The sequence below is a fragment of the Oncorhynchus tshawytscha genome, linkage group LG26 (assembly GCF_018296145.1).
Source record: "Oncorhynchus tshawytscha isolate Ot180627B linkage group LG26, Otsh_v2.0, whole genome shotgun sequence".
NCBI lineage: Eukaryota > Metazoa > Chordata > Actinopteri > Salmoniformes > Salmonidae > Oncorhynchus > Oncorhynchus tshawytscha.
The window spans coordinates 10,242,649-10,266,789 of record NC_056454.1 but is presented as its reverse complement, the minus strand read 5'-3'; the positions used below and the strand labels follow the sequence as shown (position 1 = coordinate 10,266,789).

General features: G+C 42.0%; 2 protein-coding genes across 2 annotated transcripts in view; one reads left to right on the top strand and one right to left on the bottom strand.

The window, feature by feature from the left end:
- The first annotated feature begins 1,704 nt into the window (after positions 1-1,704).
- On the top strand, positions 1,705-8,522 carry LOC112225135 (small membrane A-kinase anchor protein). Its single transcript, XM_042306954.1, has 2 exons — positions 1,705-2,269; positions 5,355-8,522. The coding sequence occupies exon 2, from the start codon at positions 5,540-5,542 to the stop codon at positions 5,801-5,803; it is 264 nt and encodes an 87-aa protein (XP_042162888.1). The 5' UTR covers positions 1,705-2,269; positions 5,355-5,539; the 3' UTR covers positions 5,804-8,522.
- A 5,841-nt stretch (positions 8,523-14,363) lies between these two features.
- hibch (3-hydroxyisobutyryl-CoA hydrolase) overlaps positions 14,364-24,141 on the bottom strand; it is a 51,245-nt gene continuing 41,467 nt past the window's right edge. Inside the window, 3 exon segments of the mRNA XM_042306940.1 lie at positions 14,364-14,476; positions 14,615-14,648; positions 14,870-14,992. Of these exon segments, the coding sequence (XP_042162874.1) occupies positions 14,364-14,476; positions 14,615-14,648; positions 14,870-14,992 (270 nt within the window).

Genomic DNA, 24,141 nt, shown 5'->3' with positions numbered 1-24,141 from the left:
ATATTGCAACTTTGGCCTCTCTTTTGTGTCGTCAAAATCTATGATTGGTTGGGCTGGCAACAATGAATTTAACAGACAGACATGAACTGCATTTTTCTGTCAAACCTTAAAGAGGTACGCAATGGCAAGGTTTGGAATAGTTTTGAGACAACTACACTATCAATCAGACAAGACAGTACTGCAAATGGTCAAATAAACATTTCGGATATGGTTATTGATTTATTGCATGAACTTAAGTCAGCCACAGCCTGTCAACATCTGAATGCCACTGAGAAACCTGTTTTATTCAGCCTATCCCATCACACCAGGGGTGGACTGGAACCAGAAATCGGTTCTGGCATTTATAACACAATGGCACATTTTCCCCCTTGAGGCACCCACAACTAAAAATGTTTCCTCATGGCCCCCACACCAGCCCATTTTATTCATTGAGGCCACCATTATTAGCCAGATAATTATCATTTTGCGCAAAAAAAAAAGAAAAAAAAAAAGAAGTTAGACAGGCCCTCTAGGCAAAGAATTTACCAACCCTTCTGACATTCGCCAGGAATGCCAGATGGTCAGTCCGCCCCTGCATCCCATCAAAGCTACAGGGATCAAATTAATCTGAGTTATGACCACTTCTTTAAGATCAGTTAGTTATATGATCAGCTTGCCTATCTTTCTGAATCTCTCTTGAAAATGTAAGGTCAATTATTTACAAATATGACAGGAACCAATATTTAGTCTATGTAGACCTATAGGCTACATGGAGTAGACCTACATGTCTCTAAACCTACTTTCCAAAGGCAAAATGTATTAATCAATAGGCTATAGGATAGATACCATTGCTAGATACCATTCCAAATATATAGCGAAATGGGCTGTAATGTAAGCCTACTATACTGTACTAAACTATAGGCTACTGGTTATTGTTGCCTTGGGGTGTCTGATTTGCGAAAGCTTTTTTGTCTAGACGTTTAGTGCCATCGTGCGGCTTATCGACAACTACAGTTGCAACATTACACACAGGTTATGAAATATTATTTTCATTTACAGATGAAAAGTAACATACAGGTTCTAATGAAAGTCAATCAAATCGTCTAAATTATGTACATTTTACGCAGCAATATGGATGGCATGACACAATGACTTGGTCACGAGTCATGTCAATGGTTTATAGCCTATTATCATTATGGAATTTGAGACTATATCCCTTATGTGAAAGAAAACATACTAAACGACTTTAACTAATGTACACTTATGGACTATACAGTTTTACGCACACTCCTCCAATGAGTTTTACAGATTTACGCATTCGTCAAGAACGAATTCGTCATATATATATATTTTTTTAAATGACAACAATTGGTTTGAAATATATCCGAGCACATATAGCTTGCTATCAATACTCATAAAACCTCTGCGGCTTAAGCGAAAGCACACTACCGTACCTCCTGTGCCATAATGGTCCAGACCCCTTGGCAGACTCAGTAGTAGCCTAAAATTTAGACACAGGGAAGCTGCACGGGGGTACACTTCAAGCAAAGGCCTGGGAGACAGGATTATAATCTATGGCATTAGTTTATAGCAACAACTGAATATATTCCTTACTTTAAACGTTGTAATAAATCACTGAGAAGTCAAGCATGCCACAAGAGGGTGATATTGTACAAGTATCAGTATCCTGATTGTATGCGCACAATTTACCTCCACGACATAGTCGACACAGATACTAATTGCTGTTGAGTGTGTATTAAAAATATAATTACGTCCTACAAGCTACAGCCGCCATTAGAAAGTGTAGTCAAACAGGCAACAATTTCAACGATGACCTATGGACAATCTCGAGTAGAATGATGGCAAGAAGGTGTAGTCATCCAGGTATGACTATTCATGGCTTTAAGACCTTAAATCGATTTAGCATTTAGTTAAATTACTGCACAATGTGGTATGGTGCAACATTGGATGCCCAGTTTGGTAACGTAGTGCACATTTCGTGCAGAGAGAGAAACCGACCAATGCTATTGCTGCCTTCCAACCTTCAAGTTCAAATCATTGGACGCATATGCAGCGGTTTGAAGGCGATAAGGAGATTGAATAGAAAGGAGAGGCGGCACGCATATTTCGGTTCACAATCCGTGTGGATGTATGACACTTCTTTATTGAAATCAACCGTAGGTGAAAGTGTCGTTAAAGAGAAAACGAGGATGTGATTTCCCCCTGGGTGAATTTGATATTCATGGGGGTAAACTCACCCAGTCCTACTTTTCCAAGAGCCCTCTTGAAGGTACGTATCCCAGGCATCAACGATATTTTATGATATGTATTTGTGTGGGAAATGGGCTATAGGCGCAGGCTACCTCTAAATAATGCTGTTTTAAGCAGAAATACGCTCACGAGTAGGGATTTTTCAGAATCCTATTTCCAAGGGTGACAACTATTTCGCCCTCTATTTCCCCATCCCGGTTAGCATTTCTCCTTGACCTTTTATGTTCACATTTCAATAGTGAGATTATTTCATATATGCCCTTACTAATTCAAGAAAGGTGGGTTATAGGAGAATGGGGGTTAAACGTCCCTGGTATGGGCAACTTCACCCTCACATTCGGAAATGAAATGGACACATTTTTTATTTAGAATAACTTTTTCTCAAAGAATATCCTGTACGACTATATTACACATAAATCAGGTTATTTCCAAATGTAAAGTAGAATTGTTATATGTGTTGGTTGTAATACACCCCCCCCCCCTAAATCCGCTGGGGAGGGAGGTAGGGTTATAGGGTCGCGTCCCATGATACCTGGGCTAGAGCTACATGCTTGCCACGTTCCATGCTTGAGCGAAATGCTACATTGCCACGTTCCTTATAGGCTACCTGGGCTAGAGCGACATGCTTGACATAAAGTAACAGACATCACTTTTCCCCACTTTGTCTTAAAATATGAAAAGATGTGTCATAAAAATCTGATTTAAGTTTCAGGAATCAGCACGGTACTTATATAAGCAGACGCCACTGTCAAAAAGCATAAGCTACAATGCTAGCATTTTGCAGCATCTGTAAAAATCTAATTGTATGTGAGAGATGAAGGGATGATATAATAGTGTGCTGCTCTCTCAGAGAAATAATCACATGCCACCTTGAATCTGGATCAGGCAGCACACGCCCAGGACAGATGGAGATGTGGACTACAGCAAATAACATCAGTCCTTTGTGCATTCAACCTAGAGCCACACAGTCTATTTACACAATGCCTAGTCAAAGTCTACACACCCCTTGCAGTTTTCACATTTTGCTGCCTTATAATTAAACACAACCTAATCCACATTTTCAAAGTGAAAAAAATGATAAGTAATTTGGAAAATGCTCTATATCTACACAGAACAGAAATATAAACATAAGATACCATTTCAAAGATTTTACTGAGTTACAGTTCATATAAATAAATCCGTCAATTGAAATGAATTCATTAGGCCCTAATCTATGGATTTCACATGACTGGTAATACAGATATGCATCTGTTAGTCACAGATACCTTAAAAAAAAGGTAGGGGTCGTGTATCAGAAAACCAGTCACTATCTAGTATGACCACCATTTGCCTCATGCAGCGCGACACATCTCCTTCGCATAGTTATTCAGGCTATTGCTTGTGGTTTGTGGAATGTTGTCCCACTCCTCTTCGATGGCTGTGCGAAGTTGCTGGATATTGGCGGGAACTGGAACACGCGGTTGTACTCGTCGATCTAGAGCATCCCAAACATGTTCAATGGGTGACGTGTCTGGTGAATATGCAGGGCATGGAAGAACTGGGACATTTTCAGCTCCCATGAATTGTGTAGATCCTTGCGACTTGGGACCATGCATGGGGTGATGGCGCCGGATGAATGGCACGACAATGGGCCTCAGGATCTCGTCACGGTATCTCTGTGCATTCAAATTGCCATCGATAAAATGCAATTGTGTTCGTTGTCTGTAGCTTATGCCTGCCCATACCATAACCCCACCATGGGGCACTCTGTTCACAATGTTGACATCAACAAACCGCTAGCACGCCATACACACTATGCTGTCTGCCATCTGCCCAATACAGTTGAAACCAGGATTCATCTGTGAAGAACACACTTCTCCAGCGTGCCAGTGGTGGATATAGAGGTCCTGGGCTGGCATGGTTACACGTGGTCTGCGGTTGTGAGGCCGGTTGGATGTACTGCCAAATTCTCTAAAAGAACGGCTTATGGTAGAGAAATGAACATTAAATTATCTGTCAACAGCCCTGGTGGACATTCCTGCAGTCAGTATGCTTTTATTTCAGCTCATGAAACACTTTACATCTTGCGTTTGTATCTTTTGTGCCATTAACTTCATCGGGCTTTAATTCCAGTTTCTCTACAAGCTATACAGAACAAAAATATATTTCCTTCAAATGTTGATATTTGCTTCCATACACAATTCAATATTACTTTTGAAATACAGTAAATAGCCTTAACTTTGACAAGTTAACAAATTATATATTCGATTCACGTCTCCAAGTAAACCAAAAATAAAAGTTAAAGATTAGGATTAACCCAGTGGCTCAGATGAAGCTATTGAAGCATTAGATACATCTCTTTTAAATGTTGATATTTGGTTGCATTATCAACCAAACACAATTCAATATGACTTTTGTACAGTAAATAGCCAAAAGTTAAGGCAATCTTAGAAGCTAATGTAACAGTATCTATTCAACCTTAAAATAAGTAACACATCCCATGGCCACATTGAGGTTTTCTAACCATAAATGTATTTTTATGTAATCATAGAAAGCGTGCATGTTCAACATAGCATGTAAAGGTCGCACGTCTGTGGAAATCTTCACAATTGCTGTAATAATCTGTGGCAGAATCTTGAACAGCATTGATCACTTGCACTATGTACTTTTAATGCAGTCTAATCTCAACTGCAATCCAGGTCATTTGGTTGTGCTATTAGATGAATGGTTGAAAGCGCAGTGATAACACATTCAGATGACTTAACTTAACCAAAAATCAGACATGTTTTTTTCCATTGGAATTTGGTTGTGCTTTAGATGGTTGAAAGCGTAGTGATAACACATTGGGAATTCAACAAACTTCTGGCTGTCCTTTTTTGAGTGGGTGAATAAAAGGTTGAAATCTCTCATTGATCAACATCTCAACCAAATATGACCCAAAAGGTCCATGTTGAAATGACGTGGTGTGTAGCTACTGCTGCATAGGTGGTAACAGAGGGGAAAATGCTAAGTCACTGTGAAAATAGTAGGCCTCTCAATCCTTTCCTTTGCCATCTGGTATTTTTAGGCTGCCTCTGATGGAAAATAAAACACTGAAATCCTCTCCCTATTTTCTCCCCCTACAGCACATGGGAAAGATCTGTGTAGGGGAGGTACAGGAGCATGGCTGACCGTCTGGACTATTCCAGCGAAGCTCGGTCCAGACAAGAATCGGCTTCCTAGCCGTCACTTCTCGACCAGAGCCTAAGCTCCTCTCAGACACACTCCTGCTTCACCAGCTCCCTGAAATCAATGCTACATTATTTCTATCATGGGATGCGTCAAATCCAAGAAGAGCGATCCGACCCAGTACGCCAACTCGGTGGAGAAGGTGGACGGGAAGCGATGGGGCGAGAATGCGCTGCTGGTCCACTCTGAGACGGGGTCAGGGAAAGACTCTGCCCGGGTGGACCCCATCCTGCTGGAGTATGCCCAGCGGCTGTCGGAGGAGATTGTGGCCCGGGCAGTGCAGCAGTGGCTGGAGGTGGACAGCCGCTACAGTGACATCCCCTACATCGAGTGTGACGTGCCATGAGGGGAGGGGAGGGGGGGGCAGGCAGGCAGTGCAAGAGGCATTTCTGTTCTGGGATTCACCTTGACCCTCTGGGGAGAGAGAGACAAATGGATGCCCAGAAGACAGGAGACCAGACAGCACTCAGATTTCAGGGTGAAACAAAACACTACGAAAATGTACCAGCTGGAGATGACAGATGTTTATCCCAATCTATGGTCCAAAGCCATTTTTCTGTTGAATTAATACATACTTGGATGTTGTAACTCATTTGGTGACATTTTGACCTTGACTAACAGACAAAGACCTTGGCTACTCCTCTCATATTCAATCTAGACCATGCGTTTCTCTCCATAGTTAGCTAGAGGATGAGAGTTGGGGTGGGTTTGGTTAAACCGTCTTGGGAGCCAATAAAGCAGGGGAGTATCATTGAATCCTGCTTTGAAAATTACCGGTTCTGCCTTTCAGTAAAATTATACCGTTTTTTGTTGTTGTTGCTTGACACGTGTCATCCTGGGGCCAAATTTCAGGTCTATGTAGGAAGTTATTAATAGGCCCCTCAAGTGGCCAGTGTTTTTCACTTGAAATGTTTGCTGGGATCAGCAGCTACACACCTCCCTCTCCATCTGTCTTCCCAGACAGAAGCTCCCAGTTTAGGGTTATTGGATAATGGCGTCCCAGGGGGCCTGTGGTCTACATCCACCAACAAAGGAAACTCATTCTTCAAACTACCCATGAAGTAGGTCCGGGACGATACCAGTATCGCGATATTCGTTAGTAACAAAACATGAAGTGAATTTAACTTCAGCCCTAATGTTGGAAACAAAAATCATTATGTTGTCCCGTTCATTTATTTTCCAAGCTATAGCACACAATATTTTACATACAGCAGGTTTTTAAAGGACCAAAGAGCTTCGTGTTTTTATTTTTGCCATGGAAAGAATATTGCGATACGGGTATCGTCCCGGCCCTACCATTAAGCATGTTTGACCACGAGCTGCAGCAACCGAGAACCTGACTACAGTCACTTTGACAAAATGATGCTCTAGGAATGTTTTACAGCGTCCTCCCATTTTGTGAATTTGAATGCCAATGACAATAGGACATTCCTGAGGGCTGGCTAGGTCCGCATGCCATGAGTAAATCAGGACATTAGGACGGATTCACACACTTTTACCGGGACTTTGCTTCTGGGCACAAAAAGAGTGCTGGGTTCACAAATACCTTTTGTTTTGGGCCAAGCATGTCTAGGGCCAAGCACCCTGGTTTTTACGTACTGTATTCTATCCAATGATGAACTACTGCCATCTGCCCCATAGAATTTACAGCACAAATATGCAACTCTAAAAGGCCATTTTTATTAAGAGCAAATGGCTTCTTAATTGTACAATGCTATTATAACAGGCCAAAGACACACATACTCACAACAGAGAGTTGAGTTGCTTGGAATAGGGGACCACAACTGCCAAAGTCCTTAATGAACGCGAATACAAGCACAATATGTTTGACGGGCTTTCTTATGACGTTTATTTGATAGACGGCGATATCAGTGAGTTTTAGTCATAGCACGTCAGTTCCCACCCTACCACAAACGATGTTCAAGAAGCTCTAAAAAGGGTGCATTAGTCTAGGCTGGGCAACATGGTACATTAATAAGTGGACATTATTTCACTGGAAAATCAAGTTTTGGTGAAGTTTGGAATGTGTATCTCAAGTGAGAATTCAGCTGCCAGGGCATTAGGTTTGCTCAGCAAAAAAATGTGGTGGTTGTGTGCTTTAACTGCTACACCAAAAACTCCATTACAGTTAAAAGCAACAAATACTGTTTATAACGACATTTGCACTAATCTGGGTTGAGAAATTAATCTCTTGAACCATCCCAAAAATTCTGTAAACAAATTGAAAAGCCTGTCGAATGCCTCCCAGTCGAAACAGTTTGCGTGTATATTGCAACAACATTTTGTGACGTTATTCTTTGTTTTGGCAGGTTTTTTTTGTTGTCTGTTCGCGCACACAAACATTTTTCTTGAGGCAAGTTGAAGTTTGGTAGCCCAAGTATATGCCCTTTCGTCGGTGATTGGTCAACAGTACTACTCCTAGTAGTAGCAGTGGGAACTATAGACAGGATTCTTCAAATTTTCATGCACATTTTCTCACTTGAGAAATACTGCACCAAACATCTTAGTTAGATGTAAAATTACTAAGATCTCCTCAGCAAAAATGCCAACATTAATTACTAATAATTCTTGATTTATCTTTGATTAATTCAGACTCTTTTGAGGAAGTGTTATTGGCTAAGTTGTTGCTACGGCATCTCAAGAGGGACAAACCGTAATATTGCTGCTTTTTTCTTGTTTTTCAAGCAAAGGTCTTTTTAAGGGAGTTTGCTAGTAGCAAACCAAACCTAGTTTGCAGGCCCATTTAGCGGTGACCCAATTTTTTTCCCCATACTGAATTCCTAAATCTAAGAACTGGGAGGTGGAGGGTTTAGAAACAGATCACTGTTATCACTGCTTCAGCTAAATGTTGTAACAACTTATAGATAAAGCTGCAACATTCAAAAGTTGATTTCCATCAAGCTTGATTTTGACTCCAGTAAATTGGTTGATAAAAGTAATGTTTTACTATGCAGAAGACAACTAGTACTACAGTATATAATGTATACAATGCATTCGGAAAGTATTCCGACGCCTAGACCTTTTCCACATTTTGTTACGTTACAGCCTTATTCTGAAATGGATTCAAATGTTTTTTTCTCAATCTACACACAATACCCCATAATGACGAAGCAAAAACAGGTTTTTAGTCTCGAGTCTTCTTTGGTATGACGCTACAAGCTTGGCACACCTGTATTTGGGGAGTTTCTCCCATTCTTCTCTGCAGATCCTCACAAGCTCTCAGGTTGGATGGGGAGCGTCGATGCACATCTATGTTCAGGTCTCTCTCCAGAGTTCGATCTGGTTCAAGAATCACTCAAGGACATTCAGAGACTTGTTCCAAAGCCATTCCTGCGTTGTCTTGGCTGTGTGCTTAGGGTAGTTGTCCTGATGGAAGGAGAACCTTCACTCCAGTCTGAGGTCCTGAGTGCTCTGGAGCAGGTTTTCATCAAGGATTTCTCTGTACTTTGCTCCATTTATCTTTCCCTCAATTCTGACTAGTCTCCCAGTCCCTGCCCCTGAAAAACATCCCCACAGCATGATACTGCCACCCCCATGCTTCAACGTAGGGATGGTGCCAGGTTTCCTTCAGACGTGACGCTTGGCATTCAGGCCAAAGAGTTCAATCTTGGTTTTCATCAGACCAGAGAATCTTGTTTCTCATGGTCTGAGTCCATTAGGTGCCTTTAGGCAAACTTGTGCCTTTTACTGAGGAGTGGCTTTGTCTGGCCACTCTACCATAAAGGCCTGATCGGTGGAGTGCTGCAGAGATGGTTGTGCTTCTGGAAGGTTCTCCTATCTCCACAGGGGAACTCTGGAGCTCTGTCAGAGTGACCATCGGGTTCTTGGTCACCGCCCTTCTCCCCCGATTGCTCATTTTGGCCAGGCAGGCCAGCTCTAGGAAGATTCTTGGTGGTTCCAAACTTCTTCCATTTAATAATTATGGAGGCCACTGTGTTCTTGGGGACTTTCAATGCTACAGACATTTTTTGCTACCCTTCCCCAGATCTGTGCCTTGACACAATCCTGTCTCGGAGCTCTACGGACAATTCCTTCGACATCATGGCTTGGTTTTTGCTCTGACACGCACTGTCAACTGTGGGACCTTATATAGACAGGTGTGTGCCTTTCCAAATCATGTCCAACCTATTGAATTTACCACAGGTGGACGCCAATCAAGTTGTAGAAACATCAAGGATGATCAATGGAAACAGGATGCACCTGAGCTCAATTTCGAGTCTCATAGCAAAGGGTCTGAATACTTATGTAAATACAGTATTTTGTTTGCTTTATACATTTGCAAAACATTTGATAAACCTGTTTTTGCTTTGTCATTGTGGGGTATTGTGTGTAAATTGATGAGGGGAAAATAATGTATTAATCCATTTTAGAGTAAGGCTGTAACGTAACAAAATGTGGAAAAAGTCAAGGGGTCTGAACTTTCCGAGTGCACTGTATTTCATAATAATAAAACTGTGATAGCCTTCTAAGTTACGTTGAACACAGAAATACAATGCTTTGGATTATGGTCAAAGTTGCAGTTCACAATGCTTCCAGCTTGAATGAAATACAAGGTATACCAACATATGTACAAACTAGGTATACCTGGATTATTTCCTTCGAAATATGATGTCAGTATCGGTAACCATGGCAAAATTACAGTAACATCAGTCTTTCAGTCAACCCTTTAGTTTGATTTTGAACAAAATGTGTTTTCTGTTGGGAGATCCTAATGCTTCCTTTGAATCATCTGAATCTATATATTTATATAATATTAATTTCACCTGCAGCACTGTACAGGTCTGTAAATAACTCATTGATTAAAAAACGTGGATAACAATAAAGCTGAAATCTATGCCTTCTACCATTGATTAAGTGACTTAATCTCTTTTTTGAGAAAGGGCATCGGCGAGGTTAGAACCTGTGACCCTCTATCCCAGTGCATAGTCAACTGCTGTTGAGGCACTTAGAATGTTAATAAATTAGAAATGTGATTAGTAAAGTATGTTGGGTAATGTTGGTGGGAAAAAAGTCAAACTTGGGTTCGAACTGGAAACCTTGCGGGTCACTACCCGCGTCTGACATCCCCCATCCACCTCAGACCCCACTAACCTTAACTAAACTCTGACCAGTGAGCTTTAATCCAACCAATTAATTCGTAAAACTACTTCCGAAATGCTTGGGAAGTTCTGATTGCAATCAATTATATTTTAATCGTCAACATTTTTAAAGATATGGGCACAATCAGAATGTGGGCAAGATCAGGAGATAGGACACGTTCGCACCTGGTATAAATGGGTCCGTTGATCATGAGCAACAAAGGTTAATCATCTGATAGTGACCCTAACCCTTACTTACCCCTTACTGAAGTCTCAGGGTACCAGATCTCAACACTGTATTCTCATTTGAGAATGGCTTGAGAAAAATCAGCTGGAATCAAAGCTACCATTACTCTAACTTTAAGCAATTTAAATGTCCCTATTCCCTAACCTTAACCTTTGGATCTGCTGTCTTCCGTCTGAATTAAATCAAATTATATTTGTCACATGCGCCGAATACAACATGTGTACTTCAGGAAACAGCAGCGGGAGCACCCCCCTATTCACATCGACAGGACAGTAATGAAGGTGGAAAGTTTTAAAGTTCCTCGGCGTACACATCATGGACAAACTGTAATGGTCCACCCACACAGACAGCATCGCGAAGAAGGCGCAACAGGTGACAAGCCAAATTTCTTTGGCTTGTCACCTAAAACCCTCACAAACTTCTACAGATGCACAACCGAGAGCATCCTGTCGGGCTGTATCACCGCCGGGTATGGCAACTGCACCGCCCTCAAACGCAAGGCTCTCCAAAGTGTAGTGTGGTCTGCACAACGCAACACCAGGGGCAAACTACCTGCAGTCCAGGACACCTACAGCACCCGATGTCATAGGAAGGCCAAAAAGATAATTAAAGACCTGTAACCTGTTCACCCCGCTATCATCCAGAAGGCGATGTCAGTACAGGTGCATCAAAGCTGGGACAGAGAGACTGAAAAACAGCTTCGATATCAAGGCCATCAAACTGTTAAAACAGCCATCACTAACATAGAGAGGCTGCTGCCTACATACAGACTCCAATCACTGGCCACTTTAATAAATTGATTTAATAATGGTCTCACTAGTCACTTTAAATAATGCCACTTTAATAATGTTTACATATCCTACATTACTAATCTCATATGTATATACTGTATTTTATGCCATCTATTGCATCTTGCCTATGCCGCACGGCCATCGTGCATATATATATATATATATATATATATATATGTGTACATATTCTTATTCCATCCCCTTACATTGTGTGTATAAGGTAGTCGTTGTGAATTTGTTGGATTACTTGTTAGATATTACTGAAATGTCGGAACTAGAAGCACAAGCATTTTGCTACACTCGCATTAACATCTGCTAACCATGTGTATGTGATCAATAACATTTGATTTGATTTGTGTAGACCTTACTGTGAAATGCTTACTTACAAGTTAACAAACAATGCAGTTTTAAGAAAACAAGAGTTAAGAGAATATTTACTAAATAAATGAAAGTAAAAAAAGTTACAATAAAATAACAATGACGAGGCTATGTACAGGGGAGACCGGTACCGAGTCAATGTGCGGGTGTACAGTTTAAGGTAATTAAGGTAATATGTACATGTAGGTAGGGGTAAAGTGATTATGCATAGATAATCAACAGTGAGTAGCATCACCTGCAGTGCAAATAGTCCGGATAGCCATTTGATTAATTCTTTAGCAGTCTTATAGCTTGGGGGTTGAAGCTGTTAAGGAGACTTGACGCTCTGGTACCGCTTGCCGTGCGGTAGCAGAGAGAAAAGCCTATGACTTGGGAGTCTTATGACAATTTTTTGGGCCTTTCTCTGACACCGCCTTGTATAGAGGTCCTGGATGGCAGAAAGCTTGGCCCTAGTGATGTACTGGGCCGTACTCGCTACCCTCTGTAGCTCCTTACGGTCGGATGCCGGGCAGTTGCCATACCAGGCGGTGATGCAACTGGTCAGGATGCTTTTGATGGTGCAGCTGAAGAACTTTTTGAGGAATATCCACAACCTATCCACTACCTAGAGTTGAAACAGATTTGATCATGTGCTCAACCTATCCTTGCCTGTCCAGGGCCAACAGCTCCCTCTGCGCCTGTGTTATGTCCCTTTAACGTTAATTGAATCATTAGATTAGCTGATAGACTGTCAGGTCCAGGAGATTTGTAATCGGCCAAATGGATTAATGGATCACACAAATTAGCTTTGATATAGTGACTCAGAAGCTTTTAGCAGCTGAACAATACAGGCTTGTACACAACGCCAATGTTTAACATTCCACTTTATAAATGGAATATACAACTAAGTGTTAATATATAGTTACATAGGCAGGTACAGTGTAATTATGCTTTTGTCAACGGCTTCAAACAACACATCAAATTACAATTGTTACGATCAGGTTTTCATACACAGCTTGATCAACGTAATTATTCTACAACATGCTTTTGGGAAGTTGGGAAATTGAAGTCATTGAATTGTACACCAGAGTGCACAATGAATTGAGAACTGGCCTTTAGCATACAGTAATACAATGCCAAATGTAACACTGAGTGATCAATTCAGGTACATGACACGGGCAAAAGACATTAAGAAGGATGCCACCTGGCTGGTGCCTTTTGAAGGGCAAATTCTAAACCCTAAAAATCTCTGACACCAAGAGAATTACTGAGCCTGTGTTCTCCAGGAGAGAGTGTTTATGCTGGTTCATTGTTTACTTAGCAAACTCCATGGCGGGTCATTTAGCTTCTCTGGCCTCATTTCTCTCTGGGAGCCTGCCTGTAAGTGCTCTTAACTGTGTGCTGAGGGTTAGAGTGCTGCAAATGGGATTTAATATAACCAATGATTTGAGCTGCGTACAGAGAAATTCAATCAAAGCCACACTGCAGAAAAATAATGTAACAGCTCAAGTGCTGCAAAAATCCCCCTTTTTATTAAAATACAAATTAGGTACAAATTACAGTAAATTGCTGTACATTTTGACATGGTGTTTTCCCAGTGTAGGCTTCCTGCATTGTGTATTTGATTGAATGTATTGGACAGACTCACATGCACAGGAAAGTATGACTCAACAAGGGCCATAAAAACCACCTGACAGTACCATCCCAAGTTATGTGATACTTCAAACAGGATAGAACCTCTTCCTTACCCAGCGACTCCACCTACTCACCAAAACAAACATTTGCTTCTTTGCACCACCAACTGCAATGAGAAATATTGCCCTTTGCCAATAATTCTGTACATCAGCACAACAGAGATATTAGATCATCGCTTGATCCATAGTCCTACGATTTGCAATTCAGCACTACAAACTTTGAGACCAGCTAGCTAGATAGTGTAGATGTATATTAGGAAACATCAATTTAGTAAATCTAGTAGAAACAAACCAAAAAGATTCACTGTGTTATCAACCATCATCGTAGAAAGATAATATACTTTGAATCCATGTTGATAGATGTCATGTAACAATCATTGACACAGTATTGTTATAATGCACTGGTGAGGTCATAGTCTCTCTGCCCCCACAGAAATGGGCACGGCACTGGGGTGTGGTCTTACCAAAGTCCTGCTGTTGTGAGAGGCCTGGCATGCCATGTCTGATGGTCCTTTCCCTGTCTCTTTTCCAACTGTATGACCACTAATAGGTGAATATGGTGGCTTATTTCAACCATAAAACTCAATGAGAACATGGATTATATTGAGTGGACATGAAAGAAAGGATACGAGGGACAGAAACTAATTTAGGCAACTTGGACACCTATGAAAAGACCTCATGAGTGCGAGGTTATGGAGGACCAAAGTGGTATCCCTTGATCTAATCTATGGGGTTGTCCTTAGAGCTTGAGGTCATGCTCCCCCAGTGGCAAGAAGTAGTCATCCACACTCTGTTCTGAGACCTCCAGTGTGGATGGTCTCCACTTGGGGCCGTGGTGCTTGTCAACCAGCACTAGGCACACAAAACAATCAATTGCATACTGCCAGAAACATCCTAATAGACAGAAATGAGGGATGTAGAGCAGTTTTTGCCAACTACTACTCAACATTGTACAGAAAAAAAGGATTTTGCCGGAGTCAAACACCTTACCTGCCTTCACACCCTCGTAGAAGTCACTGCCCTTCTGCAAAACAACAAAAATAAAAACTCATGACACACATACCTGTTTTAAACTAATAAGACCAGGAGACGGGTGCATAGCTGCTGAGGGGCGATCCTATTCCAAACCCAGTAAATTAGTAAATTGCATTACCTTTAGATGGAAAAACTTTAAATTGCTAAGAAAAGAGAAAAAAATGGGGAAGAGGAGGTAGTATTAAGGGCCTGGGGACTTTTGTCACGTACCACCATGCAGGCTTGATTGAGCCTGCACTCAATCACCAGAACCTCCTACAAGCTCTCGCCGCTTCCCTCCTGAAGCTGCTTGAAGGTTCTCTTCAGCGATGTGGGAGACATCTTGGCTAGGATCTGTCAAATTTACAAACACAAACCTGGTTAGCTGTAGCCTAGTTTGTTATGACCATAAGGTATTGATCATTAACTTCATGGTCAATACACTGGAAATGATTTAATGTGATATTGTGAACAGCCTATATCATTGTAGTCACCCACAATTACTAGCTTTGCATTGATATGTGCAAATCACATTTTATTTGTTACATGCTTCATAAACAACAGGTGTAGACTAACAGTGACTAACATACGGGCCCTTCCCAACAATGAAGTTGAGGGGCTGCACATGTAATTCACAGCCCTAACCCCCTAACTGCCCTTTCCCTAATTTCCCACACACCAACATCTGAACTCATCACTTAGTGTATGACGGCAACCGAATGTGTTACTCTCACATAATTTTATTATGTGAAAAATTATTATTATTATTTTTATATTTTACCCTATTTTTCTCCCCAATTTCGTGATATCCAATTGCAATCTAATTACGATCTTGTTTTATCCCTGCATCTCCCCAACAGGCTCGGGAGAGGTGAAGGTCGAGTCATGCATCCTCTGAAACATGACCCGCCAAACCACGCTTCTTAGCACCCGCCCACTTAACCCAGAAGCCAGCCGCACCAATGTGTCGGAGGAAACACAGTTCAACTGACGACCAGGGTCAGCCTGCAGGCGCACGGCCCGCCACAAGGAGTCACTAGAGCGCGATGAGCCAAGTAAAGCCCCCCCGGCCAAACCCTCCCCTAACACGGACGACGCTTTGCCAATTGTGCACCGCCCTATGGGACTCCCGGTCACAGCCGGTTGGATCAAACCAGGGTCTGTAGTGACGCCTCAAGCACTGCGATGCAGTGCCTTAGAGCGCTGCGCCACTCGGGAGGCCCAATGTGCACATTTTTTAAAGCAATGTTACTACTCAATGAAAAAACTATTTTCATTTAACATACACATTCTTGACACGGAACCAATGTTATAATCCCCAGTGTGCAGGTGGGATTTACATCCACTAAGAATATGTGTGTTAGTGAAACAACCAGTGTCAAAAACAGCTTTTCATGAAAAACACATACGGTAGGCAGGTCCATGTGTACTCGATGATAAGAGTGTATATAAATAGCGACTAGTGGTGATCTCTCTCTCTCTCTCTCTCTCTGCTCAAAAGTACCCTGTGCTGCAGGCCCCGACTATTAGCAATGCACCAATGCTAAATATAACAGTTGGTAGTGCAGTGTGCTGCAATGCTGGTTCTGGAGACACACATGGTGTGCTGGCTTTTGTTCCAGCCCAGTACTAAAACATCTGACAACTGTAATCATCAAACCCTTGATTGGTTGAATCAGGTGTGATATTATTTAGAGCTGGGCTGGAACAACAGCCTGCACACCCTGTGGATACCTAGACTACTGCCTTCAGGCTACCAAGGAGCAACTAACAGAGAGAATCTAATAACAGTTGACCCAATATGACTCAGGCTTGTTTACTGCGTCAAGGACTGTGGTAATGCCACGGTTCAATGCCTTCTAGGCCAGAGAGGCTGCGACTGTCACGCATGGACACATATTATTGTAGTCACAGAGGAAAGTCATCAGTGCTGGAGAAATGTACTGTAACTGGTTGTATGGAAGGGAAGGAACTCAACTTGCCCTGCCAGTGTGTTATTACTGTAAATATGGCTATGCTCTCTAAGAGCCGGGGTTCATTTGGTGTGTGTGTGTGTGTGTGTGTGTGTATGCGCACACGAACAAGCGTGCGGGTGGATAAGCCAGCATTGAAACAAGGACAGTGTTGGCTGGAATCAATCAGTTTGGATGTGCAAAAGACACCACGCTGGTTTTTAACAGTAAAAAAAAATCATGTTTTTCATGATGTATTAACCAAAGTATTTAAAATGACTGTTGCTTCTACATTGAAACAGTTTGATCATAGAGTTGTCAAACACTTGGATTCAGGAGGTTGGATTATTAAGGGGATAGAGTGACATCCCCCTAACTCATTTTAATACACCAATGGTAACATGATATTCTATTACTGAATTTAAATAAGTACTGCCTTGTAACCAACATCGGAGAAAGCGTGTTTGCGGAGGGGCGTGGTTTATATAGCTGGATACCTACTCCACAAGTGTCAAAATTATAATTAAAAGTGTACACCCTTTGCTGCCATAACTGCCTCCACTCTTCTGGGAATACTTTCCACTAGATGTTGGAACATTGCTGTGGGGACTTGCTTCCATTCAGCCACAAGAACATTGAGGTCAGGCACTGATGTTGGGCGATTAGGCCTGGCTCGCAGTCGGCGTTCCAATTCATCCCAAAGGTGTTTGATGGTGTTGAGGTCAGGCCTCTCTGCGAGCCACTCAAGTTCTTGACAAACCATTTCTGTATGGACTTCGCTTTGTGCATGGGGGCATTGTTATGCTGAAACAGGAAAGGGCCTTCCCCAAACTGTTGCCACAATGTTGGAAGCACATAATCGTCTAGAATGTCATTGTATGCCGTAGCATTAAGATTTCCCTTCACTGGAACTAATGGGCCAAGCCGAAACCATGAAAAACAGCCCCAGACCATTATTCCTCCTCCACCAAACTTTACAGTTCGCACTATGCAGGTAGCGTTCTCCTGGTATCCGCCAACCCCAGATTCATCCGTCGGACTGCCAGATGGTGAAGCGTGATTCATCACTCCAGAGAACGCGTTTCCACAGCTCCAGAGTTTACACCACTCCAGTCGACACTTGGCATTGCGCATGGTGATCTTAGGCTTGTGTGCAGCTGCTTGGCCATGGAAACCCATTTCATGAAGCTCCAGACAAACAGTTCTTGTGGTAACGTTGCTTCGAGAGGCAGTTTGGAACTCAGTAGTGAGCGTTGCAACCGAGGACAAATTATTTTTTACATGCTATGCACTTCAGCGGTCTCGTTCTGTGAGCTTGTGTGGCCTACCATGTCGTGGAGGAGCAATTGTTGCTCCTAGACATTTCCACTTCACAATAACAGCACTTACAGTTGGCATCCTATGAAGGGGCCACGTTGAAAGTCACTGAGCTCTTCAGTGAGGCCATTCTACTGCCAATGTTTGTCTATGGAGATTGCATGGCTGTGTGCTTGATTTTATATACCCGTCAGCAATGGGTGTGGCTGAAATAGCCGAATCCACTAATTTGAAGGGGTGTCCACATATACCAGACACGGATATATACAAGTATCTGGTGTTAGCTAGTTACTGGATAGCCAGGTCTTCTGCCAGCATGGAACAAAAGGGGAAGAAGGGTCATTCAAAACTGACACAGTAGTCATGTCAACACATCTGTCAGTACTGCTGTGAACCACATGATAAGTAACATGCCAAACGGGATTTCAGTGTTGTTTGAGTTTCTTTGTGTACCACCAAATTTGTTAGAGATGATTTTACTGCAACACTGCATCTAAGTTTCTTGACATAGGCATTTCAAATAGCTGCCAGTCAAGGTAAGCTCATGATTATAAGCTCCCTGCCCACTCAGCCAGTCTTTTCAAACTTCCTGGTAGTTAGCTATGAGAGAAAAAATACTTTCACATTTTTTGGGGGTGATACTTCAGTCAATCAAAAGGGTCCTTTAATACTATATGTTCCTGGAGTCTGCTCACAACGGTTTACAAAGAGACTGTGGTCTACTCTTCAACAATAAACACTACAGCAGATGAAGAAGCCGGGTGTTGAGGTCCTGGGCTTGCATGGTTAAAAGTGGTCTGCGGTTGGGAGGCCGGTTGGACGTACTTCCAAATTCTCTAAAACAACATTGGAGGAGGCTTATAGCAGAGAAATTAACATAAAATAATCTGGTAAACAGCTCTGGTGGACATTCCTGCAGTCAGCATGCCAATTGAATGCTCCCTCAAAACTTGAGACATCTGTGGCTTTGTCTTGTGAGACTAAACTGCACATTTTAGATTGCCCTTTTATTGTCCACAGCACAAGGTGCACGTGTGTAATTATCATGCGGTCATGATCATTAATCAGCTTTTTGATATGCCACACGTGTCAGGTGGATGGATTATCTTAGCAAAGGATAAATGCTCACTAACAGGGATGTAAATAAATTTGTGCACACAATTTGAGAGAAATAAGCTTTTTGTGATTATGGAACATTTCTGGGATCTTTACATGTTGCTTTTATATTTTTGTTCAGTATAGTATCTGAAAAGTACAGAAGTTTCGTTATACCGTGCAACACTAATTCTAATGTTTAGGACTGGCAACGCAGACAGTGTTGGCATTTCCAATTATTTCCATATCCACTATGGAAAATCTCAGGCCGATTGGCACAATATTATGCCCCATATTGTTGTGTTCACCTCCATCTCTACCGGTTTACTGTAGGTCCCAAAGTCATTTATATTTTATATTACCCCTGTATAAACCCACATACTGTAGGAGGCTATAAAAAGCCTATCCCTGAACACACCAACCCAAGGCACCAGATTTCTGGAAAGCTGTCTGATGAAAGGCATGTTTGAGTCTCTTGGGCTGCGTCCCAAATGGGCTGCGGCCCTATGGGCCCTGGTCAAAAGAAATGCACTAAAAAGGGAATAGGATGCCATTTGGGATGCAGCCTTGGTCATCTTCATTTGAGGCCCCTTTAGTCAACTTTATACAGGGGCCATAAATCTGCTAGGAAAAATTATCTGATGCACCAATGCTCAATAAAACAAGGTGGAGTAGGTTACTTCCAGCTCTGGGTCAAGCAGACGTTACTGATGAGGAACCACACACGGACATCCACACACACAGTACATCCTACACTACCAGTCCAAAGTTTGGACACACCTACTCATTCCAGTTTTTATTTTTATTTTCTACATTGTAGAATAATAGTGAAGACATCAAAACTAGGAAATAACACATATGGAATCATGTAGTAAACAAACAAAAAAGTGTTCAACAAATCCAAATATATTTAAGATTCTTCAAAATAGCCACCTTTGCCTTGATGACAGCTTTGCACACTCAATAGTCTTGAAGGAGTTCCCACATATGCTGAGCACTTTTTGGCTGCTTTTCCTTCACTCTGCGGTCCAACTCATCCCAAACCATCCCGATTGGGTTGAGGTCGGGTGATTGTGGAGGCCAGGTCATCTGATGCAGCACTCCATCACTCTCCTTCTTAGTTAAATAGCCATTACACAGCCTGGAGGTGTGTTGGGTCCTTGTCCTGTTGAAAAACAAATGATAGTCCCACTAAGTGCAAACCAGATGGGATGGCGTATCGCTGCAGAATGCAGAAATGCATTCCAGGTGACTACCTCATGAAGTTGGTTGAGAGAATGCCAAGAGTGTGCAAAGCTGTCATCAAGGCAAAGGGTGGCTACGCTGAAGAATCTGAAATAAAATATATTTTGATTTGTTTAACACTTTTTTGGTTACTCCATGATTCCATATGTATTATTTCATAGTTTGTTGTCTTATTATTCTACAATATAAAAATAAAAACTGGAATGAGTAGGTGTGTCCAAACTTTGGACTGGTACTGTATATGACTGAAATAATCAAATTTATAACAGACGGTTCCCTTTCAGTCGGTCACTCGGTAGAACATACTGTACTATGTGGAGTTGACCAATCCTATTCGCCTGAAGCAAACTAAATTCACGCCCAGAGGGTCAATGGATGCAGATCCAGCCCTCAGAAGCCCCGCCTTCCTGGCTATTATATCAGGTTTGGCATCCATTTTATAAATGCTTCGCTCTTCAGCTCGCCTGAAGGAAGAACGTGTCAGGTTCGGCTCTGATTCGGCTCTGACTTCGTTGTCTGTTAGTGGGGAGAGAGTACTCATCCCCCTAGATGTTGCGAGTTTTGGGTCTTGGTATTGTTTTTTGTGTTTGCTTGGGTAGGAGTTGTGTTGGCTAAAAACCCACTAGTTTTTGCTTTGCTTGTGTAGCTAGTGCTTCCTTGCTTGAGTAAGATGGGCAGTGGTAAGAGTAAGTTCAAAAAGGCTAACCGGTTTGAACCTCCGACCATGCCCTACGGGCATGTGGTTTCACAATGAAAATTAAAGAAACTCACAGTACTCACTGTTGTCTCCCGATGGATTCAATTTCCATTGAGATTCAGGCTGACTTTGTGAGGAATATTGGTGGTCAGAGTTGATAGGGGTATCATCCCAGCCAAATGAGGCTCATTCCAGTTTCTCTGGCAGTGTTCAGAGTCCGGATTCCGCGGGATGATATACACTCCCTGATGAGCTCTGGAGGATTTTCAGAGTGTGAATCGGATTGACATCAGTCCGGGGAAGCCTGAAGCCCTGGCTTTGGATTCGGCATGAGGGAGAACCATTGGGGATGAATGCGCCTTTGATGGTGTTTTCTCCTCCGCAGTGAAGTTCCTCCAGGTTTGGGGGAAGGTATTTACCTCCTGTCCCTGCAACGGTGATGCATTGCTTATCCTCTGTTGAAAGATTTATACTGAGGCTAACAAGGTGGCTAATCCTAGCACAAATAAACAGCGCCGGTTCTCTGGATTCCTGGGGGACAGTCGGATTTATTTGGATGAGACAGTTTTGCCAACAAAGCTATTTGACTCCCCAACTATTACTGTTCCAACACTGCTCCCAAGTGACTCAGTGAATGGTGGGCAAGTTACTGGTTGCCGAGGTCCCCGGGTATCAAAATGTCTTTCCCACGTTCAGACACACGGTTGTCAAGAGTGGTGGATATGAAGGCAGGAAAATTATGTGGATATATTGAAGCAACATCTCAAGACATCAGTCAGGAAGTTGAAGCTTGGTCGCAAATACGTCTTCCAAATAGACATTGACCCCAAGCATACTTCCAAAGTTGTGGCAAAATGGCTTAAGTACAACAAAGTCAAGGTATTGGAGTGGCCATCACAAAGCCCTGACCTCAATCCTATAGAACATTTGTGGGCAGAACTGAAAAAGTGTGTGCGAACAAGGAGGCCTACAAACCTGACTCAGTTACACCAGCTCTGTCAGGAGGAATTGGCCAAAATTCACCCAACGTATTATGGGAAGCTTGTGGAAGACAACCCGAAATGTCTGACCCAATTTAAACAATTTAAAGGCAATGCTACCAAATACTAATTGAGTGTATGTAAATGTCTGACCCAATGGGAATGTGATTAAAGAAATTAAAGCTGAAATAAATCATTGTCTCTACTAGTATTCTGACATTTCGCATTCTTAAAATAAAGTGGTGATCCTAACTGACCTAAAACAGGGAATTTTTACAGGATTAAATGTCAGGAATTGTGCAAAACTGAGTTTAAATGTATTTGGCTAAGGTGTATGTAAACTTCCAACTTCAACTGTATATTGTGACATTTTATATAATGTTCATTAGAGTTGTCACATGTTAAATGGGACACTTCACGCTCACAGGCATTAACTACTCGGAGCGAATATGGCTAATGGTTATGTATGGTTGTCAAATCACATCAAATGTCATACACATATTTAGCAGATGTTATTGCGGGTGAAGTGAAATGCTTGTGTTCCTAGCTCCAACAGTGCAGTAGTACTTCACTTGTGGTTTTACTTTACTTGTGGTAACCAAGTGAATAGGAAAACTATTTTTTTACATATTTAAAATAAACAGGCAGATATTGTGTTCATACAGGAATCACATTTAACAGATATAGAGGCACTGAAATGTAGAGGATGCTGTGTTGCATAGGTTAATCATAGCTAATTGAATTCCAAACAAAGTGGTGTGATTATCCTGATAAGCCAAACACTTCATTTTGTAATGTTGAAGCAACACGCTGATGAGTTTGGCAGGCTTATCTGCATTGAGGCTCTTAACATATAGTGCATTCCTAAAGTATTCAGATCCCTTGACTTTTTCCACATTTTGTAAAGTTACAGCCTTATTCTAAAATGGCTTAAATTGTTCTCCCCCCCTCATCAATCTACACATACTAACCCATAATGATAAAGAAAAAACAGGTTTTTGCAAATGTATAAAAAAAAAACTGGAAATTTCACATTTACATAAGTATTAAAACCCTTTACTTAGCACAGTACTCAGTACTTTGCATATCCTCTCAAGCTCTGTCAGGTTGGATGGGGAGCATTGCTGCACAGCTATTTTCAGGTCTCTCCAGAGATGTTCGATCAGGTTCAAGTCCGGGCTCTGGCTGGGCCACTCAAGGACATTCAGAGACTCAGCCCCTCCTGAGTTGTCTTTGCTGTGCGCTTAGCATCATTGTCCTGTTGGAAGGGGAACCTTCGCCCCAGTTTGAAGTCCTGAGTGCTCTGGAGCAGGTTTTCATCAAGGATCTCGCTGTACTTTGCTCCGTTCATCTTTCCCTTGATCCTAGTCTCCCTGTCCCTGCCACTGAAAAACATGACACTTGACATTCAATTTTGTTAGCATGATATCCTATTGGTAGTTACCGTCTTGTCCCATTGCTGCAACTCCCCTAAGGACTCGGGAGAGGCAAAGGTCGAGAGCCATGCATCCTCTGAAACACGACCCTGCCAGGCGGCATTGCTTCTTGACACACTGCTCGCTTAACCCGGAAGTCAGCCGCACCAATGTGTTGGAGGAAACACAATCAACTTGCAGGCGCCTGGCCTGTTTTAAAGTTTTTATGATGATTTATATACATCCTCCTGTTCAGCGAGCCCAATAGATATGGATACTTTTTTTGTCTGGTATAGAATTACCTAGATTATCAGATAATCAGGTAGAGGACCTGGACTGTACTATAACATTGTACTATAACATTTTATATGAAAGCAGGGAAGCCACCTGGTCTGGATGGCGTTCCTGTAGAATATATATTTTTTTAAAGTATATTGACTTTCTTGTACCTGTATTGACAATGGTTTTCCAGGAGGCATTTAAAAATGACTCCCTTTCAGACACCTTTAACTTCTTATGGCTGCAGGGGCAGTATTGAGTAGCTTGGATGAAAGGTGCCCAGAGTCAACGGCCTGCTCCTCAGTCCTAGTTGCTAAAATATGCATATTATTATTAGTATTGGATAGAAAACACTTGAATGATGTCTGTGAGTATAACAGAACTGATATGGCAGGCAAAAACCTGAGAAGAAATCCAAACAGGAAGTTAGAAATCTGAGGTTGGTCGATTTTCAACCCAGCCCCTATTGAATACACAGTGGGATATGGATAAAGTTGCACTTCCTATGGCTTCCAGTCGATGT

What these genes read in the sequence shown, in the direction of transcription:
- LOC112225135 (XM_042306954.1), top strand. Translation starts at nt 5,540, where the DNA reads ATGGGATGCGTCAAATCCAAGAAGAGCGATCCGACCCAGTACGCCAAC.